Source organism: Diorhabda sublineata, chromosome 1 (assembly GCF_026230105.1).
Source record: "Diorhabda sublineata isolate icDioSubl1.1 chromosome 1, icDioSubl1.1, whole genome shotgun sequence".
Classification (NCBI taxonomy): domain Eukaryota; kingdom Metazoa; phylum Arthropoda; class Insecta; order Coleoptera; family Chrysomelidae; genus Diorhabda; species Diorhabda sublineata.
Window position 1 is genome coordinate 1,656,482 of NC_079474.1, and position 21,255 is coordinate 1,677,736.

Below are 21,255 nucleotides of genomic sequence, written 5' to 3' on the forward strand. Positions count from 1 at the left end.
GATCTAGATCTTCAGAGAGTGCTATCTGTGAAATGGAAGGTTCTAATGAAGATACATTTTTCCATGAAATAATACGAATTTAAATAAAAACCGATGTTCATTTCAGTACTAAAAATTTTGGTACAAAATAAAAGTTAATCATTCAATTTGGCAACACTACTCTTCGTGTACAACATCATATATTAGTTGTTTCATAGAGTTAATATTAAAGATGGAGAGAACGTTAGGTAAGTATAATAATAAGTATTATAACCATATTTGTTCATGAACATACATCTCATAATTCCATTTCATCCTAAATATTGTATATTTTCCGTAAATTTTATAATAATAATCGTTTTTAATCGCTTTGTTCCCATATAAAATGAAATCAAACTTTCTGTTTAATTTGTTTTGTTAATTTTTAACCGTGTAGTCAACTAAAATTGACAAGTTAGGCATTTATTAGCGACTAAATATCGCTCTAGAAAACTATTTTATTTCTACTAGGTAGGCAACCATATCAACACAGTTGTAAAAATATATGTGAAAAACGTATTTGTTATTATGAAATGAAACAAAAATATAGTTTTGTTAACTACTTTATTTCTTTTAAAGTATTTGACACATTTCCGTATGAAGCTAAACATATTTGCAATGCCTCTTGTGCTAAATGTGTTTCTTTATGTGGAGGGCAAGATACACTAAAAAAAAAATAATTATCGCAAATATTCATTAGTAGTATCGTATTCCCTTACTTATGAAAAGTATCCAATGCTTCATAAAATACTCCAACGGCTTTGTCTATTTGTTGGGATTGCATCAAGTTGAAACCAATTTTATACTGTTCTTCACAATATTTGAGCAAACGAATTCTTTCGTCTAAATTTACCAAATTTTTACACTTTGGACAATTCAACGGGTTACTTGAAACCGGTAGAGTGAATATATTTGAGCAATTTTCAGTAGGACATCTAAATTCATAGTGAAAATAACTATACTAACTATAACGATAATCATAAGTAAATAAAATGTAGTTATTATAAAAAGTAAATACGGACCTGTTCCGTTTACTTATAAATGACATTTATAAACCTTAATGTCATTTCACACGAGCATAGTTTATTTTGTATTCCGAAGTACACCAGTGTTACACTGGACTATTCCTAACCTCTTCTTATATAATAAGTTGCACTGTTATTAATATTTTGAAACAATTTTATTGTTGCGAATATTCCTTACCTAATTTGTTGACTTAAATCGTCCATTCCTCTGCCGATTTGTGGCCAATTATACGTACAAGCATTACACTCGCATTGAAACCAATATCTAGAAGATAAAATCCTTTGTCGATCTTTTAACTCTTTTCTACTACAAATCGGACCGTAATTTTCAGCTACAATTTCGTTCGGTGCAAGAGGTCTTAATGATTTTATTACAATATACTTTCCAACAAAATATCTAAAATAAATTGGAATCAAATCGATCACCTCATTTTATCTATTGTTACCTCGTAACTGCGGGATAACAATCATGGTTGAACAAGGCCACCGTGGGATATAAAGCAACACCTATGTATGAAAGTTTCGACATTTTAAGGTTATAATCTTGTGTAGTTAATTGTTCGAATATTTCGTGTGCGTTGAATTGTAACATTTGTAAGTTGAATAGTAAATATTCCCCAATTAAAAATTCTTCTTCTGTAGGTAAAACTAGAAATGTATCAAATTTTATTCATATAACTTAAAATAAATTAACATTTAATACCGTTATTTCCGGGAGTATTGAAATATCCGCATTTCTGCAGACACCTTAGTAAAAATGCAGCCATTAAAGTTCGTTGTAAAAAATCTTCTCCGTTTCTTTTATTACTATTCGTACACAGAGAAAAAAACTTTTCTTTTTGTTTATTTTTATAAATTTCCAAGCAATTTTGAAGGTTTTGTTGAGTTATAATTCTCAAAGCCGAATGTGATAGAACACTCATACCAGAACCAATAAGTAGATCTAAATATTTACATTCGTACTTGTGGTAAGTAGATAAAGCTTCATCTCTACAAATTGTATTACAAAAAGCTACATTTGAACAATCTGGACAAGCCACAGGAGCCTGTAACCTAAAATACCAAACGATTCAATTTAAATCCATCACGATATTTTTATAAAATTTTTACCTAGTGAAACAGTTGTGGCAATGCGTACCGAACATTTCTGGTAGTAAACAAGCCACATAAGGCGGTTCAACAACTAGAGTTTCACCGGTTTTAATTGATTCGTTAGCAACAATGAATCTTCCCAATTGGTCTGTACTTTTTACAGACAGTTTTTTGGAGGCGCATGGAAATTCTTTGTTATTTTTATCTTCTACATTTGGAAGAACTAAAATTATGAATATGACAGATCCATTGGAAACTATTTTGCTAATATTAGTAATTTTACTGTTTTTTATTCTAAAAAATCGAAAAATCGCCCTATTTCAATGAATTTTTTTTATATTTTCGTTTTTATGGCGGATTTACTAGAAAAAAGAAATGTATTAGTTTTTTTTTGTATTATTTATCATATTTTACTGCCATTGCTTTTATATTATGAATTTGCCTGTTTTTTGAAGTTTTTTTCATCTTGCTTACAGTTTATCTCAGAAATCCGTTACTTTTGGATGTTTTTGATTTTTTTCTTTATTAATTGATTCTTTAGGAACATTCTTCTAAAATATGAGCTCGATATTTTTGAAAATGCAGTCTGTAGAGTTTTTTAAATTTTTGAAATTTTTTTCATCTTTATCTCAACAATTGTGTTCTTCTGATTATTGTTGGACTTTCTTCTTATAAATCAGTCTTTAAAGAAGATTTTTCTAGAATATGAGCTTGATATTTTCGAAAATGCAGTCTGTAGAGTTTTTTAAACGATACATTGTTTTTGTTACACAACAAAGATTCTATACTATAATTATTTTGAGCTCTGTGGCTCCATTTTCACATACCTTTTTCCATATTCGTCATTGCCGTTTCTACATTTTCTTTTCTGCTTTTTTCTAATTCTTCAATTTTTTCTTTCTTATCCATCAATTTTTCAGCTAAATCGAATGCCACTTTGGATTTCTTATCCTCTCGAAGGGCTTTATAGCACACCCCCATTTTCCAGTAAGCTTCAGCTTTAAATACATTAGGTAAACGTTCTTTTAATGCCAGTTGAACATCATTTAATGCCAAGGAATATTGTTTCAACCCCATTAGTACTTTACAACGACCCCACAGAGCAAGAGACAGTGATAATCCTGAATCGAATGAGCTACATTGCCCTGAAATATTGAATTACATTTTTTTTAAAGACTCGATTAACACACTCACCAGTTCCAGGTGCTCTCATAACACTTTGACTGTAAAATATTAAAGATTTATTTAAATCGTTTTGTTCAAAAGCTGTTTCAGCTTCGAGTCTTTTTAACTGACTCACAGTGGCATCTTTCTTTCTATACACCTCTTGTACATTCGAAAGAATGTTTAGTACAATTTCCTTGGTCTGCAAACGAATTCTGTGTATCAAAAATTTTTCAAAATAGATCGGTTTTCAGTGAATATTATTTGGTAATTCAATAAATAAATTAGGAATTAATATTTGGTAAAACAATACCTCGTCGGCGGTATAAACAGTTCTTATCCTCTCACTGTCAGTTTTCAATTTACCGAATTTTTTTTGAATCCACGTTTGACCCACACTTTGTTTAACAACTTCCACAAAATCCATGAAAAAACCGTCGCTGTTCGTTTGTAGAGTTTTTTCACTACACCTATTTCTGTAATCGTTATCACTGTATTCTGACATTTTTAAAATAAAAAAATACAGTTTCGATATAAAATATTTATATAATAAAGAGAACTAGCAGTGTGCTATATTTATTTTTAATAAACCGGCGAAAACTATTTTTAGTAACCGTTAACGAAGGTATAAATAAAGCTGGTTCACTAAAGAGGTCGAAACCGAAATAAATTATTACCAAGCAAATATAAAAAAACTGTTTCATATACCTTATATTTATTTAATTTAATAAAAAGATAAATTTATGAGTTAAATTCATAAACTACCGTATAATTACACTCGAGTTTCGCGCCGTTAATTTACAATTAACATTAGCTTTTGACAGATGTCATATTAGTAGTTCATTTACTCTTATCGAAGAAGAAATTACTCCCAACAATTGATGGTATATTGAATGATCTAATTAAAGGTCGATCGATATTATAATCCTATTAATAATATATTTTTTCAAATATATGAAACGAAATGTGCTAACAGGGATAATAATTGTTGTTCAACAAGGCCATTGTAAAAATACAAATCAATGCACCACATACGATCCGAATAGTCCTGGCAGCTAAGGCCTTCTTCGCCCCCAACAAAAAGAAGAATCAATGACAGTTTTGACGTTTTTAAGAATTCTGCATTTTATATTAGATGATAAATACTAAACATAATTTATATAAGATTGATAAAAATGTGAATAGGGGGACTATAATTTCGTTATTTAAACTCGTTTCAGTGTAATTGTAGCAGATATACGTTTAATATAGTTAGATTAAGAAAATTATACATTCAACTCGTGAAAATGCTATAAAAGATGTTATCAAAGTACTGGTAGTTATGAACTACAATGTATATCGAATGCATCTAATTATCAATAGGATCGAGTTTAGTTCAAGAAAAAAGTTATTCAAGGGTCAGTAGAACTAGAAAAATGTAAGAGTACCTATTTAAGTTAAGCAAGAAGTAATTATTCGATTACTAGTCGGAATTAAGTTCGTAATGTAACAAGGTACTAAATTATTCGTATAAATCATTTTAACCTCTAATAAAAAAAAGGATTGATTTATATACCAGTAGTTCAAATGCACTTTTGTTGAAAAATATAGTGCGATATAGGTATAAATCACTTTTATGAAGAATTATTTAAGTAGTAGTAACTCAAATGAAGTTTTATTGAAAAATGATTAAAAGTAGCAGTAGTTCAACTGATTTTTCTTGAAAAATTAACTGAGTTATAAATGTAAATCACTTCTACGAAGAATTATTCTAGTAGTAGTTCAAATGAACTTTTGATCAATAATTATACAAATATCAATAGAAGAAGTTACCCTTAATTTTATGGAGTTGCTGGAATTTTTGAAAAAATTAATTCGTGATGTTCATATTGAATTTGGATACTATTTTCTAATAAGCGTTTTGATACCAAATTATCATCTTCAGAGTTCAAGCTCAGTTTATCTGCCAAGGAATTTTTTTTTAATCAAATATGAATACGGGATAAAAATGAATCGGGATAAAAATGAATCGGAAGAGGGTAAATGAAAGAAAAATTTCTTTTATATCATCATTTTATTACAAAAGAACAGCTACAAGTTAAATTTCTTGTAAATCAAATAAAAAATATAAAAAAATTATATATACAGCAAAAATTTTTTAAATAATCTATAGAAATCAAAATTGAATAAGTTTTCTAATTTTTTTTCAATATTTTCAATTTCAAATAAATTTTTTTCAAATAGAATATAAAAAAAATGGTAATTTTATATGACATGTAAAATTTGAATAATTTTTGTCCTATTTTTGGATTTATTTCAGATTTATTTGGAACTTTTCATACAATAGATGATATACACAGACCAATAGTGAGGAAATTAATGGAAAACAGTGAATTTTCAACACGTAGCTTGACGATATATGAATATTAGTACCAAGAAATCCTAAAAATTGGATCTATACAATTGTAAATGACCATTTTGAAAATTTTATTCTGTGGAAATTGAAATTTTGCATCAATTTTTGGTTTTTGAATAGATTTGGTACATTTTTAACAAAATATAGAGACTATAAGATGCAGAAAGATCAAAAATAAGGAAATCAAACAAAAACATTGAATTTTAAACACGTACCATGACGATATACCAAAATCAATAACAATAATGCTTCAAGTCAGGTAGAGTTTGATATAAAAGATCATTTCGATGAAATTATTTGATGAAATTGCTAATTTTTGCATCGATTTACCATTTTTAGTGAAATAATGAAAAACAAAGACCAACAATAAGGAAATGAATGGAAAACAGTGGATTTTCAACACGTTGCTTGACGATACACGAAAATATAAATAAAAAAAACATACAAAATATCCAAAAACAAAAATATAAATGACCATTGCGAGGAATTTTATGTAAGGAAACAAAAATTTTGCATCGATTCATATCACCAAGATTATACAGAGTGTTTTCGATTTATTTAGGGATCAAAAAGTCAATAAAGACGTTAAAAAACCAAAAAAAAGGAACATGACTCAAAAATTGGACCGCAACAAGAAATTTATTCAGTGAAAAATTTGTGAAATGGATAGATTTGGGCCGTTTTCATTGAAATTACGAATATAGAAAGACCAATAGTGAAGAAACTAATAAAACTGATTACAAACGACCCTTTCGAGGAATTTTATGTACGGAAACAAAAATTTTGCATCGATTCTCATCACCAAGATTATACAGATTTATTTAGGGATCAATTACAATGTTAAATAATAAAGGAACGTAACCAAAAAATTGGACATTTCATAGACAAATAATCAACGCATCATCCATCGATAAAATCTCGTTATACAGGACGTCCCCAATAATAAATTCTTTATATGATGATAAATTCACTTCGTAACAATGGGATTGATAGTCACCGCCGACGGAGACGTCGCCGGAGTAATTTTTTTCGGCGATTGTTGTTTACACAATTTACAATCGTCGATACCGGATGACGAATCGGTATCCGAACTAGAACTCGACGAACCCGACGTATCCGAATCGGAATCGGAAGCATCCGAAACGGAATCGTCGGTATCGTAACGCGGGATAAAGTTGACGGTATCGTAACACATCGTGTTGATCGGTAGATTGTTCAATTCCGTAGGAGTGAATTCCTGAAAAAAAGAATCGGTTAACGAAACGATTTTTGATTTCTCGCAATATTCGGTATTCACCTCGTAATATTCCCCGAATTGTCCGGGCACTAAGGCGACGGGGTAATCGCCGGGATGCGGCGCCGGTACCGCGGGTACCGCTTTACCTTTCGGATAATGCACCGTCAGATTTTGTAGATCCATACAAGTTTTTCTTTGTTCTCTTCTCGCCTGGAAAATTGAATGGAAAACAAAATATCGATATTGGCATGTTATGACAGGAAAGAGCACGCCCCCCAACAACAAGAATACCTTAAAAGGAGGGATTTTAGTCAGTTTTTCTGACAATACCCGAGAAAATTCAAAGAATACCATAAGAGGAGGGATTTTAGTCAGTTTTTCTGACAATTGACACAATTATGGTTAAAAGCAAGTTGCTTAAAAGTCTCAATGGGCACGAAATCCCCCAACCCCCCATAATATCCAAGAAAATTTCAAGAATACCATAAAGGGGGGATTTTGGTCAGTTTTTCTGACAATACCCGAGAAAATGGCAAGAATACCATAAGAGGAGGGATTTTAGTCAGTTTTTTGTTATAATTGGCTCAAAGGTAGTTTGAAGCAAGCTGATTAAATATCAATGGGCATGAAATCCCCCCAAATACCCAAGAATACCATAAAAGGAGGGATTTTGGTCAGTTTTTCTGACAATACCCGAGAAAATTCCAAGAATACCATAAGAGGAGGGATTTTAATCAGTTTTTCTGACAATTGACACAAAGATGGTTAAAAGCAAGTTGCTTAAAAGTCTCAATGTGCACGAAATCCCCTAACCCCCCATAATATACAAGAAAATGTCAAGAATACCATAAAAGGGGGGATTTTGGTCAGTTTTTCTGACAATACCCGAGAAAATTCCAAGAATACCTTAAAAGGAGGGATTTTGGTAAATTTTTCTGACAATTGGCACAAGAGTAGTTGGAAGCAAGCTGATTAAAAGCATCCTACGACATAAAATTCCCCAAACCCTCAAAATTACCCAAGAATACCAACGAAGGAGGAATTTTAGGCAATATTTCTGACAATAGGCATAATGGTTGTTCAAAGCAAGTTGACTAAAAATCACTATGGGCACGAAATCCCCCAAACTCCCCAAAATTACCCAAGAATACGATAAAAGGAGGAATTTTGATTAGTTTTTCTGACAATTGGCACCATTATAGTTTGAAATAAGCCGATTAAGTCTCCATGGGCATGAAATTTCCCAACCCCCCAAAATTACCCGATAAAATACCAAGAATACCATAAGACGAGGGATTCCGGCCGTTTTTCTGAAAACTTGGCACAACTATAGTTCAAATAAAGTCGATTAAGTATTCCCAAAACTTCCCCGGAGTCGTCCGTGTACCAAATAACTCCAATGTGTATAGCGGGCTTGGAGTCACCGTTCAATGATCTGTGCCTCAAAATCCTTATTCACCAGCGACCGGCGTCAGGATTTTTCCTTGGCCAGTCCAATATGCAGTTCGTTGTCGACGTTCGGCGCGTATGCCGTCCCCGCGGCTTCGAATCGTTTCGCTAGATCCAAGGGTGGAATGATTTTAAAGGTCTAATCGGGGCCGTAAATATGGACTAAGGTACGCAAAGCGCTGGACATTGTCCGGTCGCTTTCTCCGCATAGGGTTAACACGCGAAGGCTCCGTTTGACCGGCGGAGGATCAAAAATTATCCCCGGTCCATCGGGATCAATTTAAATTGAGAAAAAATAGTAAAAACTTGCACTCCACAACTGACCGAAATGGCTAATATTACGTTAAAGTCGTTTCTGTCACACCTAGACGACATTAAAGTCAATAAACAATGTGATATCGCAGTGAACACGACGATATAGTAGAAAGTGAGACGTAAACGTCGAATAATAAAGTGTAGTTAGTAAAAATTAGTGAATAGTTAAGTGTTAGCGAATAAATTCGCCCGAGGCGAGGGTCGGAATAATTAAAAAAAAAAAAAAGAAAACGGAAATTACCTTATTGAATTTCGTGTTCCATTGCGCCGCCGAATGTACCGCCTGTTCGGTAATATCGGCCTTACATTTTTCTTGCGTAGCCGCCAAACTCAAAGCCTTCTGTTTGCTGATCAATTCTTTGGCTTGTCTGTCGCGTTGGTGTTTGCAATATTCCTCGTATTTATCTTGAAAATCGGAATACATTATGTCCAATATGTCGGCGGCGTTCACCGCCGTCAAACCCAAATCGCACATATGCTCGGACGCCAAACCTGCAAGAATTCCCGTAAAATTTTCCGTTACCGAAATCGAAAGGTGTACCGAATACCTTGTTCCCTTATATAATCCCTTTCCTGCATGTCCAACATCCTCCTCATTATACCGGGATATTTTCTTTTGAACGATTTGATTCCTAAAAAGTGAGCGACCTGTTCTTGTAGCATGAACGGTCCGTTGCCGTTCCAATAATATTCGGATAAATGATCGGCGGTTACGATCGCCGAATCGGATTCTTGTACTTCCAAACGCGGCGCTTTACTCGGTCTCGATGGGGTTTTGCCGTATTCCGTTAAAGTCGTACCGTTACTGTGTACCGAACTTTGGGATTCTTCTATTAAATCGGAAGAAGCGACTACCTAGTTCAAATTGTACGGTAAATGAAATTTATTTACGGGATAGGCGATTTAACGAACAACCAACCGTATACAACGCGATTTAAAGTTGAAAAATTTACGCCCTGTATTAATCTCAGTACGACTTTCGAGAACCTCCCTGTATTAATAACGTGAAAACCCGAAGTTTGTTCAATTTTTCGGAAACAACCCGTATACGTACGTAAAATTTTCTATTCTGTTTTAATTTTGGATGTTCCCTTGTATGTCGAAAAAACTTGTGGAAATCCCCCTGTATCAATCTCGATACGACTTTTGGTAGCATCCCTGTATCAATAACGTAAAAAACCCGAAGTTTGTTCAATTTTTTTTAAACCACCCCGTATATATCGCGTAATAAGTTTTTCATCTAAACTTGGGAATTCACCCTGTATGAGCCTTGATACAAAATTTTGGTACCACCCTGTATAGATCGAGTAAGAAACAAGGTTTACATTCAATTTTTGGTTGTTCCCCTCGTATAGGCATCAATAAAACTTTAGGAATAGGAATTCCCCGGTACGATTTTGAATACGACTTTTGGAAATCCCCCGGTATTAATAACATGAGAAATACGACAATTTGTTCAATTTTTGGACAACCGCTCGTATAAATCTCGTAAAAAATACCGATTCAAATTTGAGAAATCGCCCTGTATACATCTTAATACAACTTTTGGTAGCCTCCCTGTATCAATAACGTAAAAAACCCGAGGTTTGTTAAATTTTTTGGAAACCACCCGTAACGTACGCAAAATTTTCTATTCTGTTTTAATTTTGGATGTTCCCTTGTATATTAATCTCGATACGACTTTGTTAAATTTTTCGGAAACCACCCGTATACGTACGCAAAATTTTCTATTCTGTTTTAATTTTGGATGTTCCCTTGTATATTAATCTCGATATGACTTTTGGTAGCCTCCCTGTATCAATAACGTAAAAAACTCGAAGTTTGTTAAATTTTTCGAAAACCACTCGTATATATCGCGTAATAAACAAGTTTTTCCTCTAAACCTAGGAATTCGCCCTGTAAGAGCCTTGATATAAAATTTTGTTACCACCCTGTATATATCGAGTAAGAAACAAGGTTTACATTCAACTTTTGGTTGTTCACCTTGTATCTTGAAAAAACTTGTGGAAATCCCCCTGTATCAATTTTAATGTATAGATCACGTAATAAATACGGTTTCCATTGAACTTTCAAATGTTCCCCTCGTATAGGCCTCAATAAAACTCGTAGGAATCCCCCGGTAGGATTTTTAATACAATTTTTGGACAACCGCCCGTATAAATCTCGTAAAAAATACCGATTCAATTTTGAGAAATCGTCCTGTATACATCTTAATACAACTTTTGGAAGCCTCCCTGTATTATTAACATAAGAAACACGAAGTTTGTGCAATATTTAAAGAACCACCCGTATAAATCTCGTAAGAAACTGGATTTTTTATATAAAATTTGTGAATTCGCCCTGTATCAATCTTAATAAGAATTTTTGGAATTCCCCCTGTAACCTTTATGTACTAAATCCGATATTTATTAAATTTTTAGAGAAACCCCCGTATACATCACGTAATAATCACGATTTTTATTAAAATTTTTGGATTACCCCTGTATCGATGTTAATAACAACTTTTAGGAGCCATCCTGTATCAATGACATGAGAAATAAAATATTTTTTCAATTTTTAGATAAATATCGTAAAAAATACGATTTTTATTTAAATTTTTGTAATTCCCCTCGTATGGACCTCAATAAAACTTGTGACAATGCCCCTGTGTCAAATGAAATAAAAAACCCGACGTTTGTTCAATTTTTCGGAAACCACCCGTATACATCGCGTAATGAACAAAATTTTCATATAAATTTGAGAATTCACGGAATACGTAAGAGATTCAATAATTATTATATTATGATTACCCCTCGTATCAATTACGATTTTTATTCAAATTTTGGCATTCCACCTGTATCGATTATAATAAACTTTTTGAAATACCCCTGTATTAATGAAGAACGAAAATCCATTACTTATTAGACTTTCATAATATCCCCCGTATAAAATCAAGTAAGGTAATACAACTTTCGAGAATCCCCTGTATCAAAAACACGATTTGTAATCAAATTCTAGGATTCCCCCTGTATCGATAACAATAAATTTTCATAATTCCCCCTGTATTGATAACATACGAAATCTGTTACTTATTAGACTGTTAGATTACCCCTCGTATTAATCACGTAAAAACACGATTTCTATTAAAATTTAAATAAATATATAAATATAAATTAAATATATTTATATTAATATAAGTTTTTGAAAGTCCCCCTGTAGCAATATTAAAAAACGCGATGTTTATCCAACTTTTGGAAATTCCTCTGTATATATTACATAAAAAACAATATATAATATCTATTTTTGGTGAATCCCCTGTATCAATAATATAAAAAACGAATTATCAAACATTTATTCAACTTTTGGAAGCTCCTCTGTATAGATTAATTTTAAAAAAAGTATATATTATCGAATTTTTGAAAGTCCCCCTGTAGTAATCTTAAAAAAACGCGATGTTTATCCAACTTTTGATAGTTCCTCTGTATATATCACATAAAAAACAGTATATAATATCTATTTTTGGTGAATCCCCTGTATCAAAAATATAAAAAACGAATTATCAAACGTTTATTCAACTTTTGGAAGTTCCTCTGTATATATTACATAAAAAACAATATATAATATCTATTTTTGGTGAATCCCCTGTATCAATAATATAAAAAACGAATTATCAAACATTTATTCAACTTTTGGAAGCTCCTCTGTATAGATTAATTTTAAAAAAAGTATATATTATCGAATTTTTGAAAGTCCTCCTGTAGCAATATTAAAAAACGCGACGTTTATCCAACTTTTGATAGTTCCTCTGTATATATCACATAAAAAACAGTATATAATATCTATTTTTGGTGAATCCCCTGTATCAAAAATATAAAAAACGAATTATCAAACGTTTATTCAACTTTTGGAAGTTCCTCTGTATATATTACATAAAAAACAATATATAATATCTATTTTTGGTGAATCCCCTGTATCAATAATATAAAAAACGAATTATCAAACGTTTATTCAACTTTTGGAAGCTCCTCTGTATAGATTAATTTTAAAAAAAGTATATATTATCGAATTTTTGAAAGTCCTCCTGTAGCAATATTAAAAAACGCGACGTTTATCCAACTTTTGGAAGTTCCTCTGTATATATCACATAAAAAACAATATATAATATCTATTTTTGGTGAATCCCCTGTATCAAAAATATAAAAAACGAATTATCAAACGTTTATTCAACTTTTGGAAGTTCCTCTGTATAGATTAATTTTAAAAAAAGTATATATTATCGAATTTTTGAAAGTCCCCCTGTAGTAATCTTAAAAAAACGCGATGTTTATCCAACTTTTGATAGTTCCTCTGTATATATCACATAAAAAACAGTATATAATATCTATTTTTGGTGAATCCCCTGTATCAAAAATATAAAAAACGAATTATCAAACGTTTATTCAACTTTTGGAAGTTCCTCTGTATATATTACATAAAAAACAATATATAATATCTATTTTTGGTGAATCCCCTGTATCAATAATATAAAAAACGAATTATCAAACGTTTATTCAACTTTTGGAAGCTCCTCTGTATAGATTAATTTTAAAAAAAGTATATATTATCGAATTTTTGAAAGTCCTCCTGTAGCAATATTAAAAAACGCGACGTTTATCCAACTTTTGGAAGTTCCTCTGTATATATCACATAAAAACAGTATATAACATCTATTTTTGGTGAATCCCCTGTATCAAAAATATAAAAAACGAATTATCAAACGTTTATTCAACTTTTGGAAGTTCCTCTGTATAGATTAATTTTAAAAAAAGTATATATTATCGAATTTTTGAAAGTCCCCCTGTAGCAATATTAAAAAACGCGACGTTTATCCAACTTTTGGAAGTTCCTCTGTATATATTACATAAAAAACAATATATAATATCTATTTTTGGTGAATCCCCTGTATCAAAAATATAAAAAACGAATTATCAAACGTTTATTCAACTTTTGGAAGTTCCTCTGTATAGATTAATTTTAAAAAAAGTATATATTATCGAATTTTTGAAAGTCCCCCTGTAGCAATATTAAAAAACGCGACGTTTATCCAACTTTTGGAAGTTCCTCTGTATATATTACATAAAAAACAATATATAATATCTATTTTTGGTGAATCCCCTGTATCAAAAATATAAAAAACGAATTATCAAACGTTTATTCAACTTTTGGAAGTTCCTCTGTATAGATTAATTTTAAAAAAAGTATATATTATCGAATTTTTGAAAGTCCCCCTGTAGCAATATTAAAAAACGTGATGTTTATCCAAGTTTTGGAAGTTCCTCTGTATATATCACATAAAAACAGTATATAACATCTATTTTTGGTGAATCCCCTGTATCAAAAATATAAAAAACGAATTATCAAACGTTTATTCAACTTTTGGAAGTTCCTCTGTATATATTACATAAAAAACAATATATAATATCTATTTTTGGTGAATCCCCTGTATCAAAAATATAAAAAACGAATTATCAAACGTTTATTCAACTTTTGGAAGTTCCTCTGTATATATTACATAAAAAACAATATATAATATCTATTTTTGGTGAATCCCCTGTATCAATAATATAAAAAACGAATTATCAAACATTTATTCAACTTTTGGAAGCTCCTCTGTATAGATTAATTTTAAAAAAAGTATATATTATCGAATTTTTGAAAGTCCCCCTGTAGTAATCTTAAAAAAACGCGATGTTTATCCACCTTTTGGTAGTTCCTCTGTATATATTACATAAAAAACAATATATAATATCTATTTTTGGTGAATCCCCTGTATCAAAAATATAAAAAACGAATTATCAAACGTTTATTCAACTTTTGGAAGTTCCTCTGTATATATTACATAAAAAACAATATATAATATCTATTTTTGGTGAATCCCCTGTATCAATAATATAAAAAACGAATTATCAAACATTTATTCAACTTTTGGAAGCTCCTCTGTATAGATTAATTTTAAAAAAAGTATATATTATCGAATTTTTGAAAGTCCTCCTGTAGCAATATTAAAAAACGCGACGTTTATCCAACTTTTGATAGTTCCTCTGTATATATCACATAAAAAACAGTATATAATATCTATTTTTGGTGAATCCCCTGTATCAAAAATATAAAAAACGAATTATCAAACGTTTATTCAACTTTTGGAAGTTCCTCTGTATATATTACATAAAAAACAATATATAATATCTATTTTTGGTGAATCCCCTGTATCAATAATATAAAAAACGAATTATCAAACGTTTATTCAACTTTTGGAAGCTCCTCTGTATAGATTAATTTTAAAAAAAGTATATATTATCGAATTTTTGAAAGTCCTCCTGTAGCAATATTAAAAAACGCGACGTTTATCCAACTTTTGGAAGTTCCTCTGTATATATCACATAAAAAACAATATATAATATCTATTTTTGGTGAATCCCCTGTATCAAAAATATAAAAAACGAATTATCAAACGTTTATTCAACTTTTGGAAGTTCCTCTGTATATATTACATAAAAAACAATATATAATATCTATTTTTGGTGAATCCCCTGTATCAATAATATAAAAAACGAATTATCAAACATTTATTCAACTTTTGGAAGCTCCTCTGTATAGATTAATTTTAAAAAAAGTATATATTATCGAATTTTTGAAAGTCCTCCTGTAGCAATATTAAAAAACGCGACGTTTATCCAACTTTTGATAGTTCCTCTGTATATATCACATAAAAAACAGTATATAATATCTATTTTTGGTGAATCCCCTGTATCAAAAATATAAAAAACGAATTATCAAACGTTTATTCAACTTTTGGAAGTTCCTCTGTATATATTACATAAAAAACAATATATAATATCTATTTTTGGTGAATCCCCTGTATCAATAATATAAAAAACGAATTATCAAACGTTTATTCAACTTTTGGAAGCTCCTCTGTATAGATTAATTTTAAAAAAAGTATATATTATCGAATTTTTGAAAGTCCTCCTGTAGCAATATTAAAAAACGCGACGTTTATCCACCTTTTGGTAGTTCCTCTGTATATATTACATAAAAAACAATATATAATATCTATTTTTGGTGAATCCCCTGTATCAAAAATATAAAAAACGAATTATCAAACGTTTATTCAACTTTTGGAAGTTCCTCTGTATATATTACATAAAAAACAATATATAATATCTATTTTTGGTGAATCCCCTGTATCAAAAATATAAAAAACGAATTATCAAACGTTTATTCAACTTTTGGAAGTTCCTCTGTATAGATTAATTTTAAAAAAAGTATATATTATCGAATTTTTGAAAGTCCCCCTGTAGCAATATTAAAAAACGCGATGTTTATCCAACTTTTGGAAGTTCCTCTGTATATATCACATAAAAACAGTATATAACATCTAGTTTTGGTGAATCCCCTGTATCAAAAATATAAAAAACGAATTATCAAACGTTTATTCAACTTTTGGAAGTTCCTCTGTATAGATTAATTTTAAAAAAAGTATATATTATCGAATTTTTGAAAGTCCCCCTGTAGCAATATTAAAAAACGCGATGTTTATCCAACTTTTGGAAGTTCCACTGTATACATGACATAAAAAATATTATATAATATCTATTTTTTGTAAATCCCCTGTAACAATGACATAAAAACGATGTATTTAATATCTATTTAACTTTCGGAAGTTCCCCTATATCGATCAAATACAAAAAATTATAAACAACTAATAAACTTTTGAAAGCACCCTTGTAAAATATTTACAATAATCGAGACGCATTTGAAAGATACATAATATGAGAAAAACGATGATTTTAGTGGAATAAAAATAAAACGATTTTTCTTACTTGTTTAGCTGGAGTTTGAGCTCTGCTGCTAGTATCCGCGCTCATTCTGGTATCTTCATCGACTATCATAATTTCCGAAGAAACGCTGCTCACCGAAGCAATTTCGGTATTAGAAGATTTCGTTAACGGAACAATTTGACTTGTCCTCATAGAAGTACCTATTTGAGAAAAGTCTTTTGGCGTAGTTGGTGGCGCCAATATCGAAAAAGGTATAGAACTTTCGACATCGATCAAAGATTTCTTAACATCGACATCAGTTTTTACAAAACTCCCTTTCGCCTCCTTTTTATCGATATTTTTAACAAACTTCGTACCCGTTTCGCCGACCGATAATTTTCCAACAAACGACGGTTGTAAACCAACTTCGGTCGAATGTACTTCGACCGTTTCTACAAATTTAGAATCCTTGGGATTATTTGTAATATCGGACGGTTGCGAATCCTCGGAATCGATTTCTATAATTATATTTTCGACAGTTTTTCCTTTTATATCTTCTATAACGATCACTTTGTTACTTTCTCTCGGGTTGTTCACAACATTATTTTCCAAATTTTTAACATCTTCTAGTTTTATCTCGAACGATGCATCCTGGAAAAAAAAATAATAAAATTAGTATATTAAGAGTATAAACACAAACATAGTTTAAGGGACTTTCATTCTATTTAAATTCTAATCTGTATTTAATGTTGACGAAATAATAACGAGCCCCCGGTAGTACATTTGTGTAGAACTCTTAATTTTTTTTTTCATCCAAAACTTTATATTTTGTTTTTATACATTACTTTATAATGTACTTTAGTTCTAGTACTGGAGACGTCTTGTATTCTTGTAGATAACGAAGATAATTAGTTTACCCACAAATTCTGTTTAGATTAGATATTATTAACTACGTTCACGGTTGACGTGTCAGTAGTCACTTCCAAAAACATGTCAATTATGTCACTAATTACCGACAAAAATTAACATATTTGTTTTAATTTAATTATAGAAATATTTTTGGAACATATAACTTGTATATTTATAAACAAAATTATTGATTTACTCACGATCTAAACATAACCTTCAAATTATTTTAACCACACAAACTAATAAAAAAAACAAAGTCTCCCATTACGACGAAACACGTAAATGATTTATTCAACACGCCTCGGTTATCGTAATTTACTCTTATCTACGTTGAACTTTTAAAATGTTTAAACAATAATTTTTATAGCGTCGAAATGGAATAACAGGTAAACGTAAATATTTCCAACGAAATTTATGTCACGAACTTACTAATAGGTTATTTTTTTCCGCTATTAAAACGGAGCAATCGAGGTTAAAAATAAATCCAAAATTGTATGTATATGGAGACTAGGCAGATGACCCGTCTGCTATTTTTAGTTTACATATACATTTAATTCATGCAGACTACATGAAATTTAACGTTTTCCCTCGAGTTTACTTATACAGAGCGGTAAATTTGTACGATATTTTCCGTCTTTATTGAATTTTCGAATCGGTATTTCAATTTTTACGGGAGTTCTGTCTATCTAAATGTTTTAGTATGACTTTAAATCAAGTTACTTTCGAAAATTTACGTTTTATCGTAGTAGATAATAAAATGACAAATATTTAATTGACCTTGATAGCAAATTTCAACACCTCCTCCCGACTATACCAAATAATCATAATAAAATTATTTCGTATACGAGGTTCGTCGGTAAAATATAAATGGAATAATTAGAAAATAAAACATGAATTATTACATCGAAAACATATATTAATTATCCATAGTCGATAATTTTTGATAAAGTATAAAAATATTAATTTCGTCGTTCATAACATAAATAAAATACAAATATATGTGACAATTTATAAAATTGTTAAAAGTATTCAACATAAATTAAAACAAACCTTTTTTATAATATTATTACGACTAAATGCGTAACCTGTCTAACAGATTTTATAAATGACTCTAATTGTTTATGTTTTCAGTTAACAAGCCACTCAAGTAACGACATATTTCTCTACGAAAATAGTTTGTCTATGACTATTTTAACAATATGGTTGACTATATGACTTATCCTAACCAATGAAAACACTCTGAATAGTAGATTCTATTGTAGTGATTTTTGTTTTCTTCGATTGACAATGCTGACGGCAATTGTCAAATGCCAAAGTGTGCCATTTTGTTAAAAACTTCGTTATGATCAACAACAAACCAAATTCAAGTATTTTAATAATGCCCTTTCAACGATATAGAAAAATGATATGTCCAAATTCATATAATTTTGGTTAAAAAACCCCTTTAGAATTATTTCAAAGTGGAAAAATATAAAATGATTAGTGAAAATGGAAAATATAAAATGAATAGCGAGATAAGTATATAGATAAATAAGAATTGAAATCTAATACGTTATTTTCGCGATTTTATGGACGATAAAATTTGTTACAATGATTAATTAATACTACACGATGGAAAAATGAACTGAATAGTTCAAATGGAAAAAATTAAATGGGTACTGAAGTGACGTATATAACTGAGTAAAAATCGAAATCTAATATGTTATTTTCATGATTTTATAAGATTTTATGGACGATAAAATGTGTTTCAATGAATAATTAATACCAAACGATGAAAAAAATTATCTGAATAGTGTCTAAAAGAAAATTGTTATTACTCGAGAGGCTTAAAATACTGTCGATGTTTCTTATAGCACTGTCCCATTGAAAATCAACTGCCTATTCAACATTTATGTTGGTTCCAAATCATACCGACAAAAATTTGAAACAAATTACCACAAAATTATTAACAAGGATGGGTCACAATCAGTTTTCGGGATCTACTTGTTTTAATTAAAACAAAAATATATTCTACAACATATTCTGTCAAAGAAAAATATTTAATATAAACAGGTTTCACTTCGAATTAGTTTTGAATGGAACCACACAACGCGCAAGACTTTTTCTACTAATCAGACTTATAGGTAAAGCTTTGTTTTGTTGTAAATATGTACAAGGAGGTACACAAACATGTTTAGTTTTTTGTTATAACGTCCCTTCGTGGATTTACTCAGAATCCGATAACTAGAAAGAAGAAAAGGCAACATTCAGTTGCAATCCTAATTGGGTATATTCGATCCAGATCTAGTCCTTCAATTTCACCAGTTTTGTGTTTCTAACAGGATTTTTCAAAAATTCTAGTTATCACAATCATAATTTTAATCTTGTTAAAGGAATCCATATAATCGGATAATAGAGGAAACAGGAGTAGAGAGATTACAGAAAAAATAATATAAATTAAGCCTTCCATGCTAACAGGAGATTATTGGAAAGTAAATTACTGACAAAATGATATAAAACGATGATTAGACCAGTAATGATGTACTCTGACAAAAATGATGAAAAGGAACGGAAACACACAGTAATGGAACCAGTAAAAAGGAATATAAGATAAGAACAAACCAAGAAATAACTGAAGAACTCAACGGTGAAGATGCAGAAAAAAATTAAAGATAAGTGGTTGGGGCACATGATTTTAGCAAATCTCCTGGTATACCCTGATGGTTAGGGCATATAAGAAGATAAAGAATTAAATCTATAGCATATAATATGATGAAATGGGATCCTGATAATAAAAAAAATTCAATAGGTCTAGGACAAAATGGTTAAACGAGATGGAAGATGATTTAAACAGAGTAGGAGCTGGAAACAGGAAGTTGAAGCATAAACACGGACTATGGGAACTCATCCACCCCTGTGGCCTTTCCATACTATATACATGGTTTTATTGGACATTCCATAGCATATACTTGGTTTTTGTGCAATTTCCATAGCTTATGCATGGTTTTCGTGGACCTTCCACAGCACATACATGTTTTTTGTGGACTTTCCATAGCACATACATGGTTTTTGTGGACTTTCCATAGCATATACATGGTTTTTGTGGAGTTTTCATAACATATACATGGTTTCTCATAATTACATTTTATGAATGATAATTTACAAGATGCAGAATCTTGTGGTTTTATACTTTTTGGTTGTTCAATATAAAAATATGTATGTCTTTGTAAATAGTTTAAAATTATACAATAATAATTAAAAAAAAAACATTGTACAAATGAGTAAAAAGACAATACATGAAATTAAAGTGATAAAAATAGGTTTTTCGAGATTCAAATTACAAATTACTACAAAAATCTTGTTATTGGCTAAGATTCGCAATAAAATGATAGGCACTGTATCTAATTCAGAGTTACAGTTTCCAATAATAAGCAAACCTGCTAGAAACACAACTTCAAAAATAAATTATTATTTTATTGATGTTATATTGAAGGATTATACCTAAATCGAAGCTTTCGGGAATCATTTTCAAGAAAATCAACATAGTTTTCAATAATTCTTGAAATAAAACCAACGTTTTATCAATTTTTTGCTATTTAGGATAAATTTTCTTGAAATAAAAAGCTGTAAAACGTTCGTGAAAAATTTAGACTTGGTGTTTGTAAGTAAAAAAGCTGTAATTTGATTTTCAATAACAATTTCCAAGTTTGAACATTTCTAAAGTTACTTTCAAAGTTTCACCATCGATTTTTGTCCAAAATTGGAAAGCTACGACAGAAAAACAACAAACGCTATTAAATATCCAGCAGAAGAAGGCTTTCGACAATGTTATATGACCAGATAGGAAGAAACTAAATTTTGAAATATACACACTATTAAAAAAAAAACCCAAAT

At 30.3% G+C, this 21,255-nt stretch overlaps 2 protein-coding genes across 3 annotated transcripts in view; both read right to left on the bottom strand.

The window, feature by feature from the left end:
• Positions 1-565: 565 nt before the first annotated feature.
• On the bottom strand, positions 566-4,133 carry LOC130452292 (SET and MYND domain-containing protein 4-like). Its single transcript, XM_056791533.1, has 9 exons — positions 3,613-4,133; positions 3,330-3,501; positions 2,963-3,280; positions 2,154-2,358; positions 1,747-2,096; positions 1,490-1,691; positions 1,222-1,440; positions 738-953; positions 566-683 (listed from the first exon to the last, which is right to left on the bottom strand). Exons 1-9 carry the CDS (start codon positions 3,802-3,804, stop codon positions 578-580), a joined length of 1,980 nt encoding a protein of 659 aa, XP_056647511.1. The 5' UTR covers positions 3,805-4,133; the 3' UTR covers positions 566-577.
• Positions 4,134-5,333: 1,200 nt separating this feature from the next.
• LOC130452301 (titin-like) overlaps positions 5,334-21,255 on the bottom strand; it is a 28,948-nt gene continuing 13,026 nt past the window's right edge. Inside the window, exons 14-18 of one of the 2 annotated variants that reach the window (XM_056791538.1) lie at positions 16,537-17,124; positions 9,244-9,550; positions 8,937-9,187; positions 6,992-7,141; positions 5,334-6,931 (exon numbers count right to left, since the gene is read on the bottom strand). In XM_056791538.1, the coding sequence (XP_056647516.1) occupies positions 6,662-6,931; positions 6,992-7,141; positions 8,937-9,187; positions 9,244-9,550; positions 16,537-17,124 (1,566 nt within the window). In that variant the 3' untranslated portion in view covers positions 5,334-6,661. Of the gene's footprint in view, positions 6,932-6,991; positions 7,142-8,936; positions 9,188-9,243; positions 9,551-16,536; positions 17,125-17,811; positions 19,606-21,255 lie in introns of those variants that run through there. The other variant, XR_008910934.1, reaches the window with a different exon arrangement.